The sequence below is a fragment of the Anabrus simplex genome, chromosome 14 (assembly GCF_040414725.1).
Source record: "Anabrus simplex isolate iqAnaSimp1 chromosome 14, ASM4041472v1, whole genome shotgun sequence".
Classification (NCBI taxonomy): Eukaryota; Metazoa; Arthropoda; class Insecta; order Orthoptera; family Tettigoniidae; genus Anabrus; species Anabrus simplex.
Window position 1 is genome coordinate 89,273,265 of NC_090278.1, and position 21,424 is coordinate 89,294,688.

The 21,424-nt window shown below is 41.3% G+C and overlaps 1 protein-coding gene and 1 long non-coding RNA gene across 2 annotated transcripts in view; one reads left to right on the plus strand and one right to left on the minus strand.

Moving 5' to 3' along the window:
• The window catches only part of LOC136885659 (GATA-binding factor A-like), a 35,475-nt gene extending 27,176 nt beyond the window's left edge, over positions 1-8,299 (minus strand). The window contains exons 1-2 of the mRNA XM_067158353.2: positions 8,110-8,299; positions 1,827-2,042 (exon numbers count right to left, since the gene is read on the minus strand). Of these exons, the coding sequence (XP_067014454.2) occupies positions 1,827-2,042; positions 8,110-8,299 (406 nt within the window). The remainder of the gene's footprint in view (positions 1-1,826; positions 2,043-8,109) is intronic.
• Positions 1-21,424, plus strand: part of LOC137503016 (uncharacterized) — a 129,636-nt gene that overhangs the window by 68,312 nt on the left and 39,900 nt on the right. The gene's annotated exons all lie outside the window — the stretch shown is intronic.

Here is a 21,424-nt window from a genome sequence, read left to right on the forward strand (position 1 = left end):
GGAGAAGGAAAAGGCAACTACATCAGCTAAATAAGTCCAATCGGGCTCCTTAGTTGGGCATAACGAAGTCATAATAATAATAATAATAATAATAATAATAATAATAATAATAATAATAATAATAATAAACGTCGGAATGTGTAGTTGGAACATAAAATAGCTAACGCACTTGGCTATTTTAAAAAGAAAATATAGCAGTTTCCTTGCCTCTATTCGTCGTTCTCGTCGCTGTCTGCAAGGTGAGTCACACATCTGTCTTGGTTGCAATCTTTTCTATCTATGGGGTGCACTGACAACAGAGCTGTGTGGATTTCTGTTGGGGAATGCGAACTTCCGTTTTAAAGCCCATTACCGTCATAAATCACCCCCTGCTGGGCAAGCGAGGGGCAGGAGATCAAACGTATACCCTTCTCTTTGCTGCCACCTGAGAATAGGTTGCCCGTCCCAACTATATCCTGTTCTAAATCCGATCTTATCATCATCGTAAGAATTCTAGACATTATCCAATGCCTTGACGCAGGTGTAATAGACTGATATAAATTCAAAGCAATATTCTTTAACTCATGGGTAAATAATGCCAATATCGAGCTCGAATTATTATTATTATTGTTATTATTATTATTATTATTATTATTATTATTACTACTTGTGAGGTATGGCTATGAATTGTTTACATCTACTTATTAGTATTATTATTTACGTAGTCGGACGATCATATTTGTGAGGTTATGTCATGAAACATGTACTGTATATATATTACTATTATTATTGTGCTCTTACGGCCGTTATGGGTTCTATTTCCTGATATACTGCTGCATTTGGGATGATACGCCATTCTCCTTCTATCTGGTAGTTCTTATTAATGCATGTTCTTCTTCTTCTTATTCTTTATATTCTTAATTTTTTTTCTATGTTATTCTTTTGCTTTAGTTTAAAAAATGTTTCACTTCCATAAGTTAATTCAGGTTGGACTACAGTCTTATATGTTTCAATTTTGTATTTATCGACAAACATTTCTTGTTGTATGTATTCCTGATTATTTTTTGGATTCTGGATAATTTATTCGTTCTCTCTGTCCAAGAATTTTTTCATTTACATTGTATGTTATAGTTTCTCCGTGGTATTGAAATTGTTTTACAGTTCTATTTTTTTCCCACATATCAGAACACTGCTTATTTAAAGGGGATCTATTGCCATTATTTTAGTATATATATAAATAGGAGTTAAGTAAATGTACAAGAACACGTAAATAATAGTATATAATTTATTATTACCTCTATATATGATGTGTAATCCACTACAGTTTGTGCAAAACACTGTAATTTCCAGAATAACGCTAGGTACGACGAGAACCATGTAGAACCTTCCTAGAATTTACGAGAAAAGGTGTTGTGTTGGTCAGGCAACACATATCATAAGAGGTAGTCTTGATGGTGGAGTTGAGTTATTGTTTAACAGGAGTTGTTTCTGTGAACTCGTGTTGTGCTTGTGCCGACATCGTAAATTTGCAGTCAGCTGTTTCAAGATGGCAGTTGCATTCTTCTTATTCTCCGGGGTCGTGTTTTGTTTGTGATGGCAGTTGATTAGGGTATTGTGTTTAATGTGAAAATAAGTTGTAAATAAATTAGTGTACGCAAGTGGCAGCATTTTGTAAGCGTCTTTATGAATACATCTGCCTATACCCACCGTACTCCGCTGGCCCATTGGTAACATAACTAAAAGTGAAAACAGATTTTCTATACCTTTAACGGTTTATGAATTATTTGAGGTGAATCGTTGGGTATAAACAAACAAATGAGATTTAGCCAGTGAGGTGGTCAACTTACCGTACGGCGACGCCCGCTGGAAGGCAGTACTGTCGTAAGCCCTCCACGAGGACATCATGACGGCGTTCTGCGGATAGAAAGGGCTCGACAGTGCAGACGCCTGGTGGTGAGCGTGCGCACCATGGTGGTGTTGGTAACTGTCAGGACCTGCGCTCTGGTGGTGCCAGGACCCCGGCGTCGACCCTCCGCTGCTCACAAAGTGGTGCGAGTTACCTACTAAGATGAAACCAAATATATCACTTAACCAGTAGGCCAGAGAAACTGACATGTTTAGGATTTTAAATCTCCTATTTAGAAATATATAGGTTTTTTCGAAAAAATTAAGTTAACCATCCATTACACTAGTATCATAGGGAGCGGAAATTTGCATTTTTTAAACATATACCTAAATAATCCTTCACACAGGAAAGTAACCCTCAGCGTGTTTGCCATTAGACACATGCCCTGTTTCTTCAACTCTATACTGCATTTTACTTAAGGAATATTAACTGATAATTGTTATTAATTTAACACTTCAGTTAAAAGTCCCCTGTTTCACGAACGCATTTCCAACATTTGTTACAAAACAATATTGTTAAAGACAAATTAACACGTTTCCGAGAAATTTCTGAACGCGTTTGGTAGTGATCGTCTTTTGTTTTTTGACATACAGCGCCCAGAGCGGTATATTGGAGCTGTATTTTGTCACACATGGTTGACATTACTAAAGGTTATGGTTAGCGGAGACTTCGAAGACCTAAACAAGTGCAGCAAGAGGCAACAGAAGTGTTATTATAATGAACACAAGACAAACGTTGTTACGGATTTAATTTGAAAGTATGCGGGCGTGCTTGGAAAATAAATGAACGGACGGTTGTATCACAAGATTCAATATTTCTTATATGATTCCGGTCTAAGGCTCCAAAAACACCGGGAAAATGTGGCAATATACATTCTTTTATCGCGGGGAAAGTAATGTAGCAATGGAAACTTTGCATAACTTTAAACACACTTGTCTTGTACTCATGAGCGTAGTCACCTACAATTGCATGAAAAGAGTATGAAGCGTAATATCTAAGAACTATAAGCTACTCCTGCACTGGAGACGCTAATAAGTTGCAATCTGTGGGAAACTCTAACCTATTTTCAATTTCTTCTAGTATCTCGTTCATTCTGTCTTTGGTTTGCAAGTTTCTTTCTGTCGCACCGACACAGAAGGTCTTATGGCGACGATAGGATAGGCCTACGAGTTGGAAGGAAGCGGCCGTGACCTTAATTAAGGTACAGCCCCAGCATTTGCCTGGCGTGAAAATGGGAAATCACGGAAAACCATCCTTAGGGCTACCGACAGTGGGATTCGAACCCACTATCACCGGGATGCAAGCTCACGGAGGCGGGCCCCTAACCGCACGGCCAACTCGCCCGGTTTATTTTTTTCATTTATGATCTCTTGATTTTCACATTTTTTAATGAACACGTCATATAAAAGCAGCAACTTGATATAGAAGTTCACTGGTTTGTACCAGGAGATCATGGAGTAAGCTTGGCTCCCTGATGACATTAATGAGATACGGTACATGTTTCATGAGACATCCGGAATGCCATTAGACTGTTCTCTGATGAGAATAAATAGTAGCATGCAGCTTTCGGAGTTCATAATGGAGAACATTCATTAAATATAATGTTGGTATGTACGGCTGATTATTCATTTCACCGCGGTACAGTAAACTAGTCTCCCGCTAATGTACACGACTCACGGGAGATAGCAGTTTGTGTGTTCTAGGCTCTGTTTTAATGGATATTCAGGTAAACCATTTCACTCAAGAGTTGTAACATCTCGGGTAAGAAACTTTGACGATTGAGCCATCGGTCTGTTAAAGATCGCTCGAGAGGACGCTGTTCATTGAAAATGCAATGAGGATTCTAAAAGGAAATTCTTAAAATAAACATTGTACAATAAAACGTGTTCAAAGTGGAATCGCAAGGGACGAACAAATTTTTTCGAATTGGACAAGTTTTCGCATTACACAAAATATCGGGTTTTTTGCCTTAAAAGAGTAAACAGTAATTTTAAATATTATTTAGAGTTTACCTGTATCCGCCTACGCATAACGCTCGAATATCCAGATTGATGTACGCTGATTTGTTAGTAAAGTAAACTCGTGTCCTCATCCCGAGGTAGTGCAGCTCTTTTCAGGCACACCCCCCTTGGAGGTGAGCTGCATGTACCATTTCAACCACATACCAGCCCTCCTGCCATTCTTAAGTTTCTGCCAGTACCGGGAAGCGAACCCGGGCCCCCAAGGACGGCAGCTAATAACACTAACCGTTACGCTACGGAGGCGGACATTTGTTAATTATTATTATTATTGTCTGTCTGTTAGCCAGAGAACAGAGGCTAGTTGGATCCTCAAATAGCACCACCAAAGGTTATGCGGTTATAAGGAAACCGCAAAAACCAGTGGCAGCACCAAAATGAGGCGTACTAGGCAAGACGAGGAGTGAGGTAGTTTGCCATTGCTTTCCTCACTGGGTCAGAAAGTGCTATTGCAGCACGACTGATCCTATGAGCAACACCTTTCATAACACTCAGATGCACTAGTCGTGCTCTGAATGCCATTACTCAGCACCACCCATACCCCAGCAGCTTCCATATTGTCACAGCCATGGATGAGACTGGGACTTCGGTGAAAGCTACACTTTACTCTGGCCTGTGCCAAGGGATGGATACAAAAGTACTGTATCCATCAAGAAATGGCAGCAGGCAATTATTATTATTACTGCGCTTTATTATTACATACAGAATGATAGACAATATATCATTTTGGTACTATCACAACACTATGTTATACTATTCCAGAACACTGAATATATGCTCGTTAAACTTATTGCCATCATAGAACTCTATAGCCTACAGTACTTCACACCACAAAGCTTCCTTCCATAGATCAAACAAAGAAACTGGTTCCTTCTTCTTCTTTCTAATCGTGTGTTTCTGAATGCAGTCCTGAGCTGAACACACTAGTTCAAGAATAGTGGAAGAGTTAGATGTAATGGTAAATTGCTTTACGTCACAAAAACACGGTGGGCCTGTTCGTGGGTTCGGATCTTGTTTTGATTTTCATCTTCTTGCGCGTCTCCTCTTTCTCGGCCTTTCTGTTGGAAGGGCTGTAGCCGATTGGAAAATGCATTGCGGGAACGTTTCTCGTTTGGCACAAGTAGTTTGAAGCATTTCATTCGTTCCACGATCCTCTCTTCAAACACGTGCCTCAGTTTGTCCAAACAATGACATACCAGTACGTAGGACTACATCAGTTCCTAATATTTTCCGCATTATGCAAGTAGATTTTTAAGAATGTAACAAACACTTTTCAGTCTGTCAAACACACTGCAATTACAATATAAATTATAACACTGTAAACATAGCTGTGAAAATATACACACTGTTGTACAAAGAATGACACGTTTCGTTCTACAAGAACATCCTCAGATTCTATCAAATCACTTAAAGCATGCTTACATATGTACAGTATCGTTTACGTAGCGTAAACTAGTCAGTGATAGTCTAGTGATAACATGAACCAGTAATGACAAAAATAAAAGCTTTAAACAGTACATAATATAAAAAGTTGCAAAAAATATTCTCCACATGGGGAGTCGACCCCTTTTGTATACAAAAGGCATATAGGACGTCATTTTTTATGAGCGCACAATTGTAGAAAATTGAGAGTTGCGAACTTCCCGACATGTTCAAACAGATTTTTTTTTTAAATCCTTTATTGGCTATCTCCCCTCCTTGGGGAATGTGCCATAAACGTGAATAGTCGTTTCGCTGTAAGATTCGTAAGTCTAACATGTCACAACCACGTCATCCACGGCCCCCCACTAACTGGACTCAGAGATCGTCGCGCTGTGATTTGTTGGTCGGGAGAGAAGTTACTGACTCACCGCCCTCTGCCGACAATTTTTGGAGTGCGTCGCGCTGTGTTACTTGTGTATTTCTGGAGTACACGTTTCCATGTGTTTGATGATTTGAAGCTATCTTCCCTGTTAAACTTACAGGGTTTCTCATATAAACTCACAAGAGGGTATTCCCTACTCGCCACCACCGATTTCGCTCAAATTTATAGAACATGCAGGGCTTGGCTAGAAATTAAAGTAGGCCTACCTAAAGTGGGAACTCCAGATGGCCAAGCGTATCGGAAATAACAATAAAAACAATAGATGTTGACGCGGCTCTCGCACCGTACAAGCCACTTACGTTAACGCGCACGCCAAGCAGTAGTTGGCGTGGCGGTGAGAGCTTGGACTAGTAATTCGATGGTCGTGGGGTTGACTGCCCATGTGGAGAATATTTTTTGCAATTTTTTATATTATTCATTTATTTTAATTTATTTTATTTGTATACAAAAGGCATATAGGACGTCATTTTTTTATGAGCGCACAATTGTACAAAATTGAGAGTTGCGAACTTCCCGACATGTTCAAACAGATTTTTTTTTTTAAATCCTTTATTGGCTATCTCCCCTCCTTGGGGAATGTGCCATAAACGTGAATAGTCGTTTCGCTGTAAGATTCGTTTTCACCTGACAAGTGAAGGTTGCTCCTGGCGGCTGTACACAAACAATAGATTCTTGGTGCAGGTAGACAAACCTTTGACAATTAAATCCCAATTTTTTAACCTTTTCTATACCTTTTGTGTATAAATAAATAAATAAAATGAATTATTCACCTCTTTGCTTAATTGGAAAATGAATAATATTAAAGTTGACCGGAAAAACCAGTCTCCACACGGGGAGTTGAACCCACGACCATCGAATTACCAGTCCGAGCTCTTACCGCCACGCCAACAACCGCTCGTCGCGCGCGCTAACGTAAGTGGCTTGTACGGTGCGAGAGCCGCGTCAAACATTTTTATGTTTAGTTCCGATACGCTTGGCCATCAGGAGTTCCCACTTTCGGTACTTTCATTTCTAGCCAAGCCCCGCATGTTCTATAAATTTGAGCGAAATTGGTGGTGGCGAGTAGGGCATGTCCCCTTGTCAGACCAAACGCACGGTTCGCTTGTTCCTTGACTCGTTTCCTTTCTCTTTCAAATCCTAGCAAAAAATTAACTTATTTGCATTTTTTTCTATAATGTGTTCCTTGGCTCAATACCCACTGGCGTTTTTTATTTTTTATTTTTGAAAAATGTCCGCCTCTGTGGTGTAGTGGTTAGCGTGATTAGCTGCCACCCCCGGAGGCCCGGGTTCGATTCCCGGCTCTGCCACGAAATTTGAAAAGTGGTACGAGGGCTGGAACGGGGTCCACTCAGCCTCGGGAGGTCAACTGAGTAGAGGTGGGTTCGATTCCCACCTCAGCCATCCTGGAAGTGGTTTTCCGTGGTTTCCCACTTCTCCTCCAGGCGAATGCCGGGATGGTACCTAACATAAGGCCACGGCCGCTTCCTTCCCTCTTCCTTGCCTATCCCTTCCAATCTTCCCATCCCTCCACAAGGCCCCTGTTCATCATAGCAGGTGAGGCCGCCTGGGCGAGGTACTGGTCATTCTCCCCAGTTGTATCCCCGACCAAGAGTCTGAAGCTCCGGGACACTGACCTTGAGGCGGTAGAGGTGGGATCCCTCGGTGAATCCGAGGGAAAAGCCGACCCTGGAGGGTAAACAGATGATGATGATGATGATGATGATTTTTGAAAAATGTTCACACGGAATGTAGTTATAAGGGCGTGAATTAAACTCTGCATTGACTCACGATAGCGCTCACAGTCGTAGAAGAAGGTAAACTGCTAATTTAATTGACAGGATAACAATGATTAAGAAAAGGATTGTATAGGCCTATTCTCATACTTTATTTTTTATTTTATTTACCACCGGCCGAGTTGGTCGTGCGGTTAGGGCCGCTCAGCTGTGAGCTTGCATCCGGGAGATAGTGAGTTCTGAATCTTTAAAAGAAAGCGAACCTATTTTAAAAATCTCATGAAGTGAAGTAGTGTGTCACCGTCAACACTAAAAGATTTCAGCAATATGAGTCGCTTAACTGTTAAAATGTTGTGTAGTTACAGCTAAAATGTAGGCAACAAGTTGAGACCGTTTTGTCCCACATCATACAAATATGTAGGTAGTAAATCTGTGTAAATTCATTTGTATTATTTGTATTATTTTTTTTTTCCGAAATTTACCATTGCTTGAAAGTATATCAATTTTTGTTGTTTTAAAAATTGAACCGTGGTGTCTGAAAGGGTTATGACTTACTACCTTTCCCATGTCAGTGTCTCAAAACGTAACCTCCATATCGATGAGACTTACCTGGGGTGACGCTGGCGCCGGCGGGCGTCGTGTTGTACTGGGCGTGGCTGTGAGGGTGTGAGTGCGGGTGGTGTCCAATGACTGCCCTGGTGGAAGGCACGTACACAGGATGCTGTAGGAAGCCGCCGTCCCCGTAAGCAGCTCCACTACCGCCCCCAGCGGCGCTGCCCGCACTGTTCGTCTGGAACATGGCGCCTCTGCCTCACAGCATCGTCTGGAACATCACACAACCGTGATTTCTTTACGTGACAACATACAGTCGAACCTTACGTGGCGTGAACCAAAGAATAGTAAACTCTACTTCCGTTTTGAAGTTCAGTACTCTTAAAGTAAATATTCGCTGACTTCAATCAATCAATCAATCAATCAATCAATCAATCAATCAATCAATCAATCAATCAATCAATCAATCAATCAATCAATCAATCACTACTGATCTGCATTTAGGGCAGTCGCCCAAGTGGCGGATTCCTTATCTGTTGTTTTCGTAGCCTTTCCTTAAATGATTGCAAAGAAATTGGAAATGTATTGAACATCTGCCTTGTAAGTTATTCCAATCCCTAACTCCCCTTCCTATAAAATATTAGCCCCAGTTTGTCCTCTTGAATACCAACTTTATCTTCATATTGTGATCTTTCCTACTTTTAAAGACGCAACTCAAACTTACTCGTCTACTGCTGTCGTTCCACGCCATCACTCCACTGACAGCTCGGAACACACCACTTAGTCGAGCAGCTCGTCTCCTTTCTCCCAAGTCTTCCCATCCCAAACTTTGCAACATTTTTGTAACGCTACTCTTTTATTGGAGACCGGGCGAGTTCGCTGTGCTGTTTGGGCCGCACAGCTGAGCTTACATCCGAGAGATAGTGCGTTGGAACCCCACTGTCGGCAGTCCTGAAGATGCTTTTCCGTTTTTTCTTACTATTTTCACACCAGAAAAATGTTGCGGCTGTACCTTATTTAAGGCCACGGTTGCTTCCTTCCCATTCCTAGCCCTTTCCTATCCCATCGTCGCCATAAGACTCGGTGCGATGTAAAACAATTTTTTTTAACAAGTTTGTAAATTGTCAGTTAACGTCACGATAAAGAAAAAAACAACACTTAACACATACAAATTCTAAAATTAAACGTTCAAAATAGTGCCAGGGCAGCGCAAGGAGCAATTTTAAATCAAGACACGAATAACGGAGCAGCAACGGTCCTTTAGTAATTATTATACTACTATTTTATTCCATTAATTTAGGTAGTATCACAGTCTTATTAACTTTGAAATGACTGTGTACTGTATGTTGCGCTTGAGTGTACGAGAGGGCCGGGAGCCCTAACTTCGCCATATACAAAGGCATAAAATAAATAAACGATATGTTGGTATTTGGGATGAACATTCACTTCCCCGTACATCTTCTCAATATCAGTTACGAAAGCGATCTTGTGAGTGCGGAAACTCATTACTATTGAACGGACATCTTCTATATTGGGGCCTACCATTAGTATGCTCTCTTTCTTTCTTTCTTTCTTTCTTTCTTAATCCGTTTACCCTCCAGGGTTGGTTTTTCCCTCGGACTCAGCGAGGGATGCCACCTCCACCGCCTCAAGTGTTCTGGAGTGTGGGACTTTGGGTCGGGGATACAACTTGGGAGGATGACCAGTACCTTGCTCAGGCGGCCTCACCTGCTATGTTGAACAGGGGGCTTATTGTGGGATTGGAAGGGATAGACAAGGAAGAGGGAAGGAAGCTGTCGTGGCCTCCGGAGGTAGCAGCTAATCACGCGAACCCTTCACCACAGAGGTGGACTACCATTAGTATGCCATTCAAAATGAATGTTGTTTACTAGTAGCTGTGTTTACAAAAAAAAATCATTTAGTCCCTGCCATGTAAGTGTATATACAACCTTACTCTTTCTCCCCTGTTAATACTAAACGTAGTGATTTATAGTTGTTTCCTCAGTGTTGGGTTCGATTCAGTGTCGCCAACCATACAGTTTAGGGTCCCTACTTGCCGAAACGATGCCTTGCACGTTGACACTATACAGTTATGTTTTATTTCGTGATTTCAGAGAATTACGTAATGTTAAAATCATTTCTGTTACATTTGCGGTATAATTAAAGCATATTTTATTTTTCTGTGGGATTGTTAAATCTGTTTCGGTAATAGCAGGTGAGTAGAATTGTGGCATGTTCGAATGATGCATTTAATAACGTAGTTGGTACTAACTGACGAACGCAGCATTTTATTAATACGGTCCCCTTTCCGTCCAATTCGTATGCATAGAATTTAATTAGGATGTATAAGAAGCAATAAAAGTCTGCAAAAACTCCTCCGAAAAGGAAACCAACTTTACCTTCTCTATAAAGATCAATCCAGTTTCGTTATCACCCTAACCTAACTTAACCTTGTCCGCGGTTTGCAGACTTGGTCTGTGTATTCTTATTGATTATTGCATATGCGCATGCAATATATTTGCTTGTGTGTATTATTACAGCGTGGTTTCACTTCAGCCTGACAAGTAGTGACAAATTTCAAACACCGAGGAATATGGTTATAGCAATGCGTGTATCAAAATAAAGGCAGAAATATATAACATAAAATTGAATGAGGGCGAGGGAGTGTGCTTGTTTCCTTAATTCTTCGATGAGCTAGAAAACCGATAATCTTGATTGGTCTTTTATTTGGAACAGGGAACCTCCATTATTGATATTTACATTGAGGTTACTTTATTGATGGTTATGTCTCGTAATTTTGATATGTGAAAAAAAAAAAGACAATATGTGGCAGTATTTGCTTTTTAGTGTAGCCTATAGTTTTACGTGATAAGTAGACAACTTCATAAAGTAAAATTATTGGAAATTAAATACATTTACCTATAAATATCAAACAAAAGTCAAACCCTCAAGTTTCACGTAAATTTTTATAGTATATTGAAAACAAGAAGTTGGGCATCTTCCCCCGATCTGCTCTATATACTGTAGCTTGTCTAAGCGCGCACTGCGATGAAGAAAGGTTATGAGGTAGACGGTACAAGGTATAATTTATGTAACAGGATGTGGTGTATCCCGGCTGCTAATGTTCCCTCAGGAATGTCTGCACACCCTTGTCTCTCTCAGTTTCACACACGTGTCAACAGCGCACACGACCCGCTATCATCTGACGACTAATTGGGTACACCATATCACCACATGCGGTGTTCAACAAAACAAGCACCTTCTATTGCATTCTTAGCCTTCTTCAGAAGGTCATAGAGGTTCTCGACTCGTCCCTTCTGTTGCTAGAGGTTACTCACAGGTACATTAGCAGCACTGCAGGCATTGCATACCTCCTCGCCAATTCGTTCACAAATAGACTGTCTCGTCACCTTTTGAAGTTCATTTATATCTTTGTTGCATTTTGACAGAAATATGTCTTATGGTTCGAGGTCATCCGAAAATGTGTGTAACTTTTTTTTTTGCTAGTTGCTTTACGTCGCACCGACACAGATAGGTCTTATGGCGACGATGGGACAGGGAAGGGCCAGGAGTGGGAAGGAAGCGGCCGTGGCCTTAATTAAGGTACAGCCCCAGCATTTGCCTGGTGTGAAAATGGGAAACCACGGAAAACCATTTTCGGGGCTGCCGACAGTGGGGTTCGAACCTACTATCTCCCGAATACTGGATACTGGCCGCACTTAAGTGACTGCAGCTATCGAGCTCGGTAATTTGTGTAACGTGACGCGACAAAATGTGTCACGGAGGTGTAACCATAGCAACGGTGCAGGCAGTGATGTAAAATATATATTGTTACCTAGCAACCGTGCAGGCAGTGATGTAAAAAGTAGACATTGTTACCTAGCAACCGTGCTGGCTGTGATGTAAAATATATATTGTTACCTAGCAACCGTGCAGGCAGTGATGTAAAATAGATATTGTTACCTAGCAACCGTGCAGGCAGTGATGTAAAAAAGTAGATAGTGTTACCCAGCAACCGTGCAGGCAGTGATGTAAAGTAGACATTGTTATCCAGCAACCGTGCAGGCAGTGATGTAAAAAGTAGATATTGTTACCCAGCAACCGTGCAGGCAGTGATGTAAAAAAAGTAGATAGTGTTACCCAGCAACCGTGCAGGCAGTGATGTAAAGTAGACATTGTTATCCAGCAACCGTGCAGGCAGTGATGTAAAGTAGATATTGTTATCCAGCAACCGTGCAGGCAGTGATGTAAAGTAGACATTGTTATCCAGCAACCGTGCAGGCAGTGATGTAAAGTAGACATTGTTATCCAGCAACCGTGCAGGCAGTGATGTAAAGTAGACATTGTTATCCAGCAACCGTGCAGGCCGTGATGTAAAAAGTAGATATTGTTACCCAGCAACCGTGCAGGCAGTGATGTAAAGTAGACATTGTTATCCAGCAACCGTGCAGGCCGTGATGCAAAGTAGGCATTGTTATCCAGCAACCGTGCAGGCAGTGATGTAAAGTAGACATTGTTATCCAGCAACCGTGCAGGCAGTTATGTAAAAAAGTAGATATTGTTACCTAGCAAACCGTGCTGACTGTGTCTTATACCTGGCGGTCATCTGAAATTAGCAGCCGTTGACAGATGGCCATGGCCGGGAGACATATTTTCGTAAAGGGGAAAGAACTTTCTTTTGTTTATATATATTATTCGCTGGTGCCATCTAGGACCACGCTAAGTCTTGTTACATTTGGCAATTTGCTTCGCTTTCTTTTGAGCCCAGAATTCCCTGATTCTCTGTGAGTGGGCCAGCTTGCGTTCCTATGTCCTGGTAGTATATTGCCTTCTTTTCCGTTGCTTGTCTCGGTTTAGCCCATTCGTCAGTATCTTTTTTGCGGAAGGGATCTCTATTGAAGCATTTGGAGGTCTTCTTTGGTGTTCATAAACCAGGGCATTGTGGTTTTTGGTCTGTAGTAAAAAAGTGAACGATCTGTTTAGTCAGCCTGTTTCCGTCCATTCGTTTGAGATGCCGTACTATCGTGCCCGTCTCTTACGGATTGTTTCTGTAATTTTCTCTATTTTACTGTACACTTCTTTGTTGTATTTTTTATAATGGGTGCCATTCTTGTCATTGGCTCCCATGATACCTCTGATAATTTTGCGCTTTTTTTCTTCAGTTCTTCGAGGAGTCCTTTATTAGCATTTAGCGATAGGGTTTCGGCTACATACATAACTACTGGCTGCAGAACAGTTTCATAATGATGTAGTTTAGTATTTTGTGACAGGAATTTTTTTTTTGTAAACTGACCGCGATGTTTGATAGGCTGTTTCAAGTTTGTGTACTCGTTGCTTAAGTGCTTCTTTGTCCAGTCCATTTTTCATTATGATCTCACCCAGATACTTAATTTTTTCTATTCAGTTGATCTTCCCGTATTTTGTCTGGAGTTTTGCTGGGGCATCTTTGATGTTAGTCATTACTTCGTTTTTCTAAAAAGATATCTGCAAGCCAGGTTGTTCAGCAATTTTGTTTAGAAGGTCGATTTGCATCCTGGCAGTTTCTACATCGTATGACAGAATGGCGATGTAATCAGCAAACGCTAGACAGTTGATCACGATCCGCTTAGGCATTCTCAGAGGACTATATTTATTTATTTATTTATTTATTTATTTATTTATTTATTTATTTATTTATTTATTTATTTATTTTCCGTCACTTTTTAAGTTTCCATTAGTATCGTCATTGATCTCTCCAAGGTTTTTTATAGAGCAGATCATCGCTGACTTCTGATGAAAATGAGAACATTTTAGACTAGACAAAATAGTGACTGAATGAGTAGCGACATTTCTTAAAAATAAAACTCAGAGAATTAAAGTAAGTGAAGCATTATCTGATCATGTAATAATTAAGATGGGAGTTCCACAAGGCAGTATTATTGGACTTTTATTTATACGTGTAAGTAAAGAACTGGAATCACATATAGAGCTTTCTGCGGAAATAAAAAGGACCTCGACGAACTTCTGAGGCATAGATAGTAAGAAGTGGTGATGTGGGTTTTACCAGGAGAAAAAGTCTACCTTGGGAAGTCATGGGGTGAAAATTCCTTATGGGGATCACTACAAGTACCTAGATTTTGATATACGGAATGACCTTCATTGGTGTAATACAAGGCAACATTAATGAGGGTGTAAATAAAGAGGTTGTAAAGGAGAAGGCGTATAAGTCTCTAGTAAAACACCAACTAGAGTATGGTTCCAGTGTATGGGACCCTCACCAGGATTACTTGATTCAAGAACTGGAAAAAGTCCAAAGAAAAGCAGCTCAATTTGTTGTGTGTGATTTCCTACAAACGAGTAGGTAAGGTAAGGGTTATTCTGCCCGAAGGCAGGTCCGAACCTCCGCAGAGGTGTTCCTGAGCCGGAGTTTACGTGCGGTAGGGTGGCCAGTTCCTTTCCGCTCCTCCATTCCCTTACCCCCCACCAACAGCCCATCCAACCCCTGACCACGCCCAATGTTGCTTAACTTCGGAGATCTCACGGGATCCGGTGTTTCAACACGGCTACGGCTGTTGGCTTACAAACGAGTAATGTTACAAAAATGTTGTGAACTTTGGGCTGGGAAGACTTGAGAGAAAGGAGACGAGCTGCTTGACTAAGTGGTATGTTTCGAGCTGTCAGTGGAGAGATGGCATGGAATGACATTAGTAGGCGAATTAGCTTGAGTGGAACCTTTAAAAATAGGAAAGATCACAATATGACGATAAGTTGAAATTCAAGAGGAGAGATTGAGGAAAATATGAATTTATAGGAAGAGGAATTAGGTATTGGAAAAATTTATCAGGAGGCATGTTCGATAAAAATTTCCAACTTCTTTCAAACAATTTATAGAGAATCTGCCACCTGGTCATTGATGATTGAGTGATTGATGCCCTGTCGGGGTACCCTGGCCCACTTAGAGGGTTAATGCCCTCTCTCTGGCCTGTAGATTTGTTGCGGTGAAGGGTGAGGAGGGATCGGATGTAGTCTATGTATAGGAAGTGTCCCGGCATTCGCCTGAAAGTGAGAATGGAAAACCACGAAAACCTTTCTCAGGAAAGTCGATGGTGGTTCTTATTGAGGATCAACAAGTCAATTTAAATTTCGAGGAGGAAGTTCTAAACCACTGCTAAATTGACGTGTTTATCCTCAATAAGAACAACAGAAAAGAGAAGAGTGTTAAATGTATTGAAGGTTGGTAGTTTTGAAATGTGTTTGTGGGGGGAGGGCGAACTTCATCTCATTTTTGAACAGTTATTGCTATCCTCAGATTCTCAATACAGCTACCCAGACAAGAAGCTCTCCACTCTTGTTCAAAACTACTACAAACACACTACCTTACTTACAATTTCACTGGTGCTGACCCTGCTAACACGAGTTGCCTTTCACCACAGCGCTCTTTCAGATCCGAAGATGCTACCCGTGGTGCCAGTTGGCACTCACTCCTCTTTCCACGTCCTTCTCGTCTTCAACTTTGGCCTTTCTTGAAAACTCTGGTGGTCTTTTAGATTCCTCCTGAGTGAGTTTTGTTCTTGTGTATCTTCATAAGTGATCCCCATCTCCTGTAGGTGCCTTTCCACCTCCTTGAACCAAGTTGGCTGAGTCTTCTTATCTTTAGAACAGGTTCGATAATCGTGTGGGTTTCATTCTCAACAAGTGGCCATAAAATGCAATTCTCCTTCTCCGCATGACATCAGAGTATACAGCTCGTGGTTATGCGGACGTCTATATTCATCTTTGTCTTTAGTGGGGCCAAGAATTTTCCTTAAGATCTTTCTTTACTTTCCAATTTTCCTATCAAACCTTTCTTATTCATAGCAAGGCATTCCGCTGCATACAAAGCCTCTGGTCTTATGACAGTGCAATAATGTCTCAGTTTTGCGTTCAAGGATATGGACTTTTTGTTGCAAACGTCTTTGGCCAGTTGATAAGCCATTTCCATGTTATTCACGTTCGACGCGGAAATTTACTTTCTTTTCAGAGATGTTTCATACACTGACTGACAGAGCTAATGCAACACCAAGGAGGAGTGGTTCGAAAGGGATGAAAGTTGGGGAAAAACAGAGACGGCACGGACGAATAATTGATGTTTATTTCAAACCGATATGCAGGTTACACAATGCGCACGGCATCGACTCAGTAGGATGTAGGACCACCGCGAGCGGCGATGCACGCAGAAACACGTCGAGGTACAGAGTCAATAAGAGTGCGGATGGTGTCCTGAGGGATGGTTCTCCATTCTCTGTCAACCATTTGCCACAGTTGGTCGTCCGTACGAGGCTGGGGCAGAGTTTGCAAACGGCGTCCAATGAGATCCCACACGTGTTCGATTGGTGAGAGATCCGGAGAGTACGCTGGCCACGGAAGCATCTGTACACCTCGTAGAGTCTGTTGGGAGATGCGAGCAGTGTGTGGGCGGGCATTATCCTGCTGAAACAGAGCATTGGGCAGCCCCTGAAGGTACGGGAGTGCCACCGGCCGCAGCACATGCTGCACGTAGCGGTGGGCATTTAACGTGCCTTGAATACGCACTAGAGGTGGCGTGGAATCATACGCAACAGCGCCCCAAACCATGATGCCGCGTTGTCTAGCGGTAGGGCGCTCCACAGTTACCGCCGGATTTGACCTTTCTCCACGCCGACGCCACACTCGTCTGCGGTGACTATCACTGACAGAACAGAAGCATACTCATCGGAGAACACGACGTTCCGCCATTCCCTCATCCAAGTCGCTCTAGCCCGGCACCATGCCAGGCGTGCACGTCTATGCTGTGGAGTCAATGGTAGTCTTCTGAGCGGACACCGGGAGTGCAGGCCTCCTTCAACCAATCGACGGGAAATTGTTCTGGTCGATATTGGAACAGCCAGGGTGTCTTGCACATGCTGAAGAATGGCGGTTGACGTGGCGTGCGGGGCTGCCACCGCTTGGCGGCGGATGCGCCTATCCTCGCGTGCTGACGTCACTCGGGCTGCGCCTGGACCCCTCGCACGTGTCACATGTCCCTGCGCCAACCATCTTCGCCACAGGCGCTGCACCGTGGACACATCCCTATGGGTATCGGCTGCGATTTGACGAAGCGACCAACCTGCCCTTCTCAGCCCGATCACCATACCCCTCGTAAAGTCGTCTGTCTGCTGGAAATGCCTCCGTTGACGGCGGCCTGGCATTCTTAGCTATACACGTGTCCTGTGGCACACGACAACACGTTCTACAATGACTGTCGGCTGAGAAATCACGGTACGAAGTGGGCCATTCGCCAACGCCGTGTCCCATTTATCGTTCGCTACGTGCGCAGCACAGCGGCGCATTTCACATCATGAGCATACCTCAGTGACGTCAGTCTACCCTACAATTGGCATAAAGTTCTGACCACTCCTTCTTGGTGTTGCATTTGCTCTGTCAGTCAGTGTATATTCTTCTTATTTGTATACCCCTTTTCCAACACCTGTCGGGTCGTGGGTGCGATTTGTATCCCTCCCACACACACACACACACACTGTTTTACGACCAGATGCCCTTCCTGACGCCACCCCTATATAGAGGGATGTAATCACTATTGCGTATTTCTGTGGTGGTTGGTAGTGTAGTGTCTTGTCTTGTCTTGTCTAAACATGAAGAGGAAAGTGTTAGGACAAACACAAAAATCCAGTCCCCGGGCCAGAAGAATTAATCAAAGGCGTTTAAAGTCCCCGACACGGCCGGTAATCGAATCCGGGACCCTCTGAACCGAAGGCCTCAACGCTGACCGTTCCGCCAATGAGTCTGAAAGATGTTTTATATATTATTATTGTCAAAAAAATATCTCGTAAGTAGAAATTTCGTCCAATCTAATGAGTAGTGAGAGAGAACGAAGGAAAGGAGCGTGAAAGGGTGTGCTAGTAATTTTATGCCCAGAAGGAGGCGCGACATAAATAGTTTATGGAGGACTGGTGTAAGGTTAATGTGCTCAAATATGAACAACAATTATCACAATGCAATGGATCGGCACTGTTAACCCGCTTCAGAAAATCGTATAAGGAAATAAAATAGGCAAAATCTCATTCCTAGTTATAACGTCACAGATCATTGAGTTGAGACTGCCTGCTCTACTGTAATTACCATTCGAGAAACTGAAATCGAAAAAATGACCCATAATCATTAAAGGTAGGATAATTTTAATCCTCCCCCCTCACCCCCCCAAAAAAAACGGAAACATTTTTCTACTCCGACACACCGTACATCGCCCTTAAAAGCATATCGCTGTAGGTGGTTGCAGAAGTCATTGAACCATGCTTGAGCAGATGGTGGTCCTCTCTGGACATCTGTCACGACAGGTCGCAGTTATCGACCATAAATATCGATAGGTAGCCAGATGTGCAAGATATCAGCTGCTAGTTCCTGGTGGAATATATCGTGTTTACGGGAACTTTGGAGAGCTGGGAATGATGAATGCGGCCCATTTGTTACACGCAACGGGTTGAAGGAGGTATCAGGTTAGGCTTCAACATGGTAAGGTCTGCGTACCCCATGCCCCTCCACATACACTTTTTACAAATATTTGTTTTCGATGCAGTCTCAAAATATCTGAACACGTAATTGGCACAAAATTGATTTTAAAAAAATTAAACTACCCTTAGGGAAAATCAAGTGGTCGTAAATGAAAACTATAAATTAAAAAGGATCTCTGTGTCAAATTAGAAAATTTCAGGTTTTTGAATTTAAAAAGTTCTGGGTAACATCGCAATACATGTGTAAAGGCCTTGTAGCCAGAAAGTTGGAGGGAGTTTTTTAACACCCTAAAGATGGAGCGAGTTGTATCACCAGCAGAACGTGCGATCTTTTAAAAAAGCACGGCCGACTGGATCTCTCGCTGCGCTCCTGCTAGCTAGAGCGACGCATCAAATCGGCGATGAAAAAAGTTCCACTTTACCTCACTAGTTAGCTGCTTTCGCTGTGATCAGATAACTTCGCAAATATTTCAGTTGATTATTACCGGAATGTAAACAAATATTTATGCCGAAACACCCAGAACCTTTAGTCATATTTAGCTGACCGAAATGTCCGCATGTTGTTGTAAATATGGTGTAAACTGATTTCAAGGGTTCTTGTAAAACTGCGGACGACTGTGCGAATACTGTAAAATGAAATCTTTCTGAAGCTTCCTGGATTAAAACCATAAACCAAAATCGTTGAGTAATTTAATGATGTTTCTAACTCGATGATCTGCAACAGTACAAAGACTAGAAGATGACGGCAAGATCAAACAACTACGGAGAAATGCATCAGAAGCCTTACTTCTCAGAAGAGCTCAAACAGTGTACTTAAACAATCTGATGGTGAATTTTTGCTGTTTTCTGTGTTCTAAAATTGTGTCTGTGTCAAAATTACAAATATAATAATTCTGATAATGAAAGACGAGACATTGATTAGATATTGGTACACAGATTCATTCCTAGTTTTCATTCACGTGTTTTGTACTGAAGCTTTTTTTTCTTTGCGAATATATATCTGCATTTTTGTAAACCTTTTGTGCTAATTTGCCTTGAAACGTTACTATGTTCCAGAAATCAATGGATTTTAGAAAAAATGGCTCCTATATTTTAACCTTCAGTTTATATTTATGACTCAAATTTAAAGCCATATTACAGTTAATTCAATCAACCACAGCATTGTGAAAACAATTTTAACCAAAAAACATTTAAATTGTAGTCGCTATGTTTTGCACGTCAATGTATTTTAGAATTAAGGGTTACTTCAATTCAACATTATAATTCATATTGCCATACTTTTAATGTGTACATAATTCCTATGTTTTTTACATATTATTACTAAACATGAATTTATACTCAAGCAAAAAAATTTGTAAAAATAATCCAAATATGACAGGTCTTAACCTTGAGACAATTATGTAGGCTGAAGATGCTTGTAAATAAAGCGAAACATGTCCCTGTAAATTCGTGTTGTAGTATTATGAACTAGCAACACATAACCAATTTGTATTGAATAGGTGGATTAAAATAATCACTATATTGTAAGCATTTATAGCTAGAAGCTTACCAATCAAACTTAGGAAGAGGTTTTCCAAATGATTTGTGTGGAGTGTGATTCTGAAATGTAGACAGAAAGAACAAAAATATTTAGACAGTTTTGAAATGTGGTTATGGAGAAAGTGAAATGGACCGATAGATTGAGAAATGAGGAGGTGCTGATCAGGTTTGTAGAGGAACTTCATGATGATGATACAGAACAGGAAAACATCTTGGATTGATCGCATGTTACGTAGAAATTGTCTACGGCAGAGAATCATGGAGGGAAAAGTTGAAGGAAAAAGTAAGTTCGGAATGCTGAAGAGAGGAAGAAGTTACAAGCAAATTAAGGAAGATGCTCTGGACAGAGAGAAATGGAGGACATCCACTTGACACCTGTCTAAGGACAGATTTACCGAAAGAAGAAGAAAAAACATATGAGGAGATCTGTAACCATTATTTACAACCTTGTTAATATGATTACCCCAATGAACGTTTTTCGTTATACTCACTCGTTATAGGTACTCACAGTGATCCCCGTAAGCAATTTGCACTCCAGCAACACAGTAATTAAAAAAACTGACAGGACTTTTACTGTTGGTGAAACATACAACCTGACCTTTCATCCCGTTTATAATCATACCATTTTCCGCTGTCCATGTCATAACATTGTTGAGGTCTTCTTAATTCTACTACTCTATACATTATAACAGGATTTCCCAAACTTTTTGTCTTTGAGGCCCCCTGAGCATACTGCATGTGTGTCCAAGGTCTCCTAGTCACACATTCAGTAAACAAACAAAAACATAATTCCATTACGATATCATGTTTGACTTTAGTCGTATAATTTAGGATTAATATTTAGGCCCTACTTTCTTTGAAAGTTTAATTTAACTTCATTTACATAGATACTTTAGGCGCGCACAGAAATTATAAAACAATCTGGCAGTTGGCTAATAATTAGAACAAGTACACAATATGAATCCGATAGCCGCTAGTACAAGAACAGAAGCTCAAGAGTGTCCTCACATCTGTATGTCTTGTATTCGTAGTCATACAGGATTTGATGCAAATGAAAGAACAGATACTTGATCAAAATTAGCCGCCACATCGAACATCCGAATTACATATGATGAACCTCCAGTTGCTATATTAAGCGACAAATCAAGAAATATATTATACAGTAGCTGGACTTCTAGCTTGAAAGGATCTGTTACATGAGAACTATTCTTCTCCGAAGTTAAAGATCTACTTCAGAGTAAAGTATTACTGCCTAACATTGTCCTAACGCTATTTCTATCGGGACATGGACGGTTTAAATCATATCTTGAGCGATTTAAAAGAAAAAT